A 5,964-nucleotide genomic window follows, 5' to 3' on the forward strand; every position below is an offset into this window, starting at 1 on the left:
TGCCCCCGAGAGGAGAGCTGTCGAGTCTGACCTCACTTCCCCTTCCTCCCAGAGTTCTGTTCTGTTTACTCCTCCCATCTGTGTGTGCATGTGTGTGTACATGTAAATATTTGTCATATGTAAGTAATTTATAAAACTAGAAGAATGTCCATCAAAGCCTACAGCCACTTACTCTATGGTGCATTGGTGGTTGAATATGGGATAGTTGTGTTATACATAATTATGATTTGATTATTGTTTGGAAAGTTAAGCATAATATAAGGAGATATGATTGTGTATAAAGTTGATAACAAATAGACTTTTAATGACTAATCTTGATTGCCATCTTGGCTACATTTGAAAGTGACCCAAGCAGCTTAACATACCTACCAAGGATTTTTCTTGGTTGGATTATTTGAGCTGGGAGACCCAGCCTAAATCTTCAACATTTGAAATTAGAAGATCCATCTTACATCTAAGCCACACCTTCTGGTGACATGAAAAAACATGGAACAACAAAGCTCATGCTTTCTGTCTGCTTGCCCTCAATCTCACCGGCTCTCAATCTCATCTATACTGAGGTGTCTCTTCCCTGGTGTTAGAACCTACTTCTTTGGAATTCCAACATTAATTAAAAGCTTATAGTTGTATAAAACCTTTCTGAGACTCCATCATCAGATTGGGACTGCTAAGATTTCTGGTCTCGTAGACAGAACTATCAGCTGATCTTTGGCCTTTCTGTCAGGATACAGCTATAGCGGGACTACTCAGACCACAGCCTGTAAGCCACTCAAATTATTTTAAAATACATATATGTATTTTATAATAATATAAATATAACAAAATTTTATAATAATATTTTAAGTGATAAAATATTTATAAATACAATAAAATACATATGTGTATATTTGTATTTCAATCTATTAGTTCTGTTCCTTAGAGAACCCTGACTAATACAGTAGGTACACAATAATTTCATAATAAAAATGGACATGATATGCACATGACTGACAGGCTTAACTTAAAAACACAAGTCCTTGCACAATAATGCCTCAGTCCTAATGTCATCACCTCATCTTGGTTTGTGACTTATACTCAACTTATCCCACTAAGTCCCTTACCCAGACCTAATGCCATCATCTTTCAGCTAAAAAAAAAATAAATAAACCATTATGCCATCTTAGGTTTATAAAATGACTTTCTTCTAAGATGATAAAAGCAAAGGAAAGCATTTTTATTTGGCCCTCCTTGTTGCTCCAGGGGCATGCACGTATCAGGTAAATTACTCAACCCTGAGCACGTGATGGGGTAAAGGTGACAGGTCTGGAAGGATGATGCCTAATGGATCCGAAACTCTCCACTTTCCCATTACTGTTCACTAAGCAGTGTCTACTGCCCCTTCTATATCCTGATCTTTTAAAATTATTATGTGCTTTTCCCATTTCAGCATATTATAGAAATATATGGTATTTAGTTTCAAACTAAGTGTATCAGTGAATTAAATCACAACAAATGTTTTCACTTTGGCAATATCTGTGCAGGTGATCTACAGTCTTCAGCAACTCTTAACGCAATAACTCAAGGTCTTGAGTCACAAAATGATGGGATGGAATATAAAAACCCCTATTGTGTTTTGATTATTTCAATAGAAAATGGCTAACAGGCACTAGCTCCTCATTTTTATAAACCAACAGGATCATAGTGTGTGTGGACCCTGTGCAGAAAGAATATATTATTTTTACATGTTACCCTCCCCACACCTTCCGACCATACCATATCCCTATCCCCTCATCAACTTCCTGGAAGTTAGGCAAAGAATATCCAAGCCAAGTCCTGACCTCATGGTAAGGGGAAGAATAAGAGTTATTTTGCCTCAGGATAAACTCAGGAGTGTGTGCTTCTCTGTTACATTCACAAAACACAAATCACTTCCTGACCTGGAGAGATGTTTCATTTATGTTCAGTCTACTTGACTCAAAGACAAAAACTGGTGTGTAATTTAAAACCTAGACTTTCTTAAAATTATATACCCTTGTACCTAAAGTCCTAATTGAATTCACCAGAGACAAGCCTGACCAGTGTGAAGAATGAACACTAAGTGGCAATACAGAGATTTTAAGCATGCAGTTTGCTGTCCATTAACAAACTGTAAAAAAAAAAAACAACAACAACAACCAATTATATCTTCTCAGTATTGTAGTATGAACAATAGCAGACTTGTGACAAAATTACAAGCAAAACCAATCAGGGTAGTAATTACAATGACTTTTTGGATAATAACAGTGATTTCTGCTGTGTTAGCTCGAGAAGAACACAATAGACATTCAGTGTAAGTCTACACCGGTGGCATCAGCAGTTCAGCGGCATTGGTGGCATTGTATGGATGCCGCAGGTAGGAGGAATGGGTTTTACAACACTCCAGTAGCTGTGCTGTCTACTTCCTGCCATGGAAGAAGCTTCTCCTCCATGGGGGCTGCTCCCTCCCTCTCCTGGGTCTGTGAGTGCTTAGGTTAGACCTCCTTGTCATTCTTCCCTACATAGAAAATAAAGCAACTCTCTGGATACAGGATCCATATTTACAAAACATAGAAAGCAAGGGAGGGGACAGGAATTACATTCTTAACCACGTCTGATGTGACAACTATGAAAATATTTGTTTTGTTTTTTTTTTAATATGTACTAGTTCACCTATGGAGGCATAAATTCAACAGATCCCATTGATGGAATGATGGAGGCTTGGGAGTGGCCCTTATGTTACCGAAGCAAAATTATTTTCCTGTTTGTAGAGAGCGCCAGGCTTTGTCAGCATACATTGGGTCTAATGATTCTGACTGGAAGATGTGCATGATATATGAAGCTAATGTTTAAAAGAAGAGAATAAACACCAGCCAAAGCTATTCTGGTGCCTGTGACAGGACAGTGGTATAGTTAGCCCTCAGTCCATGTCCCCAGGAAGAAAGAGCAGCTTCCCTGTAACTGTGTGTGGGTTGGGACACTCAGCAGAGAGTGACAGATTCTAAGACACAGCATCCCCAGATGAATTGCATGCTGTGATTCAATTTTTAAAACTCAAAGCTGGCTTTCACTCTATCAACTTATCATAACCTGTCAGAATTGATAGTGAAAATGCCTCCACTTAATAGAAAATATGACAGCCTTTTCACATCAAAATAAAAATTCCCTTGTGCAAATGGCCCTGTTCAACACATTACAAAATGAAGATCTTATTTTTAACTTGAACTTCCTAAAATATGTTCTGTATCTAAATCTATAAGGTGCTGGGTTTGATAATATTTTGTGAAAAGAATAGTTGTCACATATGCTTTTACTATGTTTAAAGGTGGAAAGAAAATGTTACCAGTTTTTCTCAAAAGCCATGTACTACAACATAGTTCATTCCTTACAGCAACTAATAAGATTGACTATTGATTGACTGATAGTTTCCTGATCGATCCTGGTGTGACAGGATGTAAGAAGAGAATCTTTAAATCAACCCAGCAGAAAGAGCATAGGCTCTCAATTTTTATTGAAGGAGAACTGATGAAACAGGCTGATGATTTATTATTTATTTATTATTATTTATTATCTATCCACACCACCCATTTCTACAAAGGAAAATAAAGAGCTAGAATTCCCAGAATGGAATCTTCTCTATCCCTAGCTGCAGTTCCTTCTACAACAATGACCTGGGAGACATTTCCCTATGTGCTTAAATATCCAACAACTGACATACCAGATCATGCCTTGGTTGAAGATCAGAGCAAGGACGTTGCCACTGATGTCAAATTCTGTGTATGAGGGCTAAAGAAAACACACACACTAGTGTTAGCATTTCAAATTGAAAACAACCAGCAAGTAGCTTCCCATCAATATACCTAAGCCCACTACTTCCCTTCAACAACAGTAGCAGAGCAACAACTGGAATACATTAAACTAGAAGGATGTAACACTTTTCAACACACAAAGACTCATTTTAAAAACCAGTCATAGGGTTGGCAAAATGGCTTCATGGGTAAAGGTGCTGCTGCCAAGCATAACAGCTTGCATACAATCTTAAGGCCCACATCATGGAAAGAGAAGAAGAACAGCAACAAATCTTTGAAGCTATTCTTTGACCTTCACACATGTGCTCCCAGGGTATGTGTGTGACGTCCCCAAATGAAAGTATGATGGAGCACTGTCATCTACCCGATGACAAAAGTAAAAACTGCATCTCATCATTAGAAACAGGATGACAGTTATTTTAAAGGCTTTCAAAATCTCTTTCTTTGATCTGGTAAGTTCACAGGTAGGAATTTGTCTTAACAATGTCATCAGAAAGGCTGATAAATTTTAATGAGGAATGATGAAACCATTTATGTGGCCAACATTAGATACATGCATATACTTGTACTAATATATTGTTGCTGATAACTCTAACCAGTTTGGAAGACTATTAAATCAGTGAAAACTGTGTTCTAATGATAAATAAAAATAGATAATAGACTAATATATCAGTATATTTTTTTTAAGAAATCTCATGTGGAACTGTCAGTAGAAAAAAGACCAGTAAGTCATCAGCAAATGGGAGTGACCCAGAATTTTGTATATTTAAATTTTTTTCAAAAAAAATGTGAATTAACTTTAAAATAAGGTAAATATAAAAAAGAAATAAAAAATGTAGAAAATACTAAATGTCCAACTATCATGTCATAAACAATCCTGTCCAACTCAGTGCAGCAGCTCCAAGTTGCTCTTGCATAGAGACCCCCAATACTATTGCAGTAGGTGCCTGTCCAAGGGCAGCTTATCCAAAGGCTTCCTCATAAGACATTATCTATCCTAGTAGGAAAGCTTCTAAATCAATGGATTTTATGTTAATCAGCATGATCAATTTGAGCATAGGAATTAGGATGGCCAAGAAGATCTCACGAGAGTGTCTGGTTCCTAAGAACACTGCAGATTCTACTCTCTTCAGCCATAACAACTCCATCCCTCAACACACTCATACATATACACACATACACATAAATATGCACACATATTAGCACGCACACATACATAACACAAATACATGCGCACTCATACACATATACATACATCCACACATGCACATCCATGATACATACACATACATGTGTACGTATATACATGGGCACATACACATAAACATACCATAGTGACAAGAAAGTATCTCAGTTTTTTTTTATGCCCGAGAACCAAGGGACAGTATGGAAATAAAAGGGTGGAAGGAAAGGATAACCAGAATGCATTGTATACATGTCTGAAATGGTCAAAGATCTAACTTAAGTCATGTTGGAGGGCACATGTAAAAAGATAGAATAGGTCTCTGACTTGAATACCCAACAAAGCTATCCCTATCATGACCTCTTCTCAAAACCCTTATGAATTCAAGCCTCATTTCACTTTCCCCCTAAAACAAAACTATCTTTCCTTTACAACTTATAAATATGGACAGTCTACCTTGAAACAAATCCAGGGCATAAATAGCAAACATGCCAGAATAATAATGTTTAAACAAGATCAAATGGCAAGATGAGACAGAAGGAAGAAAAGCCCTGTGTGTTCAAAGATGACCTGGATAATTTCAATATAAACTTAGTCGAGACAGTGCTAGAGGATACATGTAAATTACTTATTTAGTCTGAAGTTTTACTGGAAGCATAATGTTCATTGGATACAAAAGGTTTAGCCTAAAGCTTGTGTTCTAAAATCAGCAACAAAAAAAGTGTCCTTCACCTCACAAGTCTATGGGAGTAGAGATCTAACTTAGCTGATAGAGCACTTACCTGAAACACACAAAAGCCCAGCTGTACACCCTAGCTCCAGAATAAAATGGGTTCAGTGGTGCATGCCTGTAATCTGCACATTTGGGAAGTGGAGGAAAAAGGATCAGAAAGTTCAAGATCATTCTTAGCTATATAGCAAGTCAGAAGCCAGCTTTTTATATGGAAGACCCTGTATATATAGAAAAGAAAGAGAGAG

General features: G+C 37.1%; 1 protein-coding gene across 1 annotated transcript in view; it reads right to left on the reverse strand.

Moving 5' to 3' along the window:
- Positions 1–5,964, reverse strand: part of Tmc1 (transmembrane channel like 1) — a 104,565-nt gene that overhangs the window by 13,730 nt on the left and 84,871 nt on the right. Inside the window, exon 15 of the mRNA XM_005352239.1 lies at positions 3,713–3,780. Within this exon, the coding sequence (XP_005352296.1) occupies positions 3,713–3,780 (68 nt within the window). The remainder of the gene's footprint in view (positions 1–3,712; positions 3,781–5,964) is intronic.

Source organism: Microtus ochrogaster, chromosome 8 (genome assembly GCF_000317375.1).
Source record: "Microtus ochrogaster isolate Prairie Vole_2 chromosome 8, MicOch1.0, whole genome shotgun sequence".
Lineage (NCBI taxonomy): Eukaryota > Metazoa > Chordata > Mammalia > Rodentia > Cricetidae > Microtus > Microtus ochrogaster.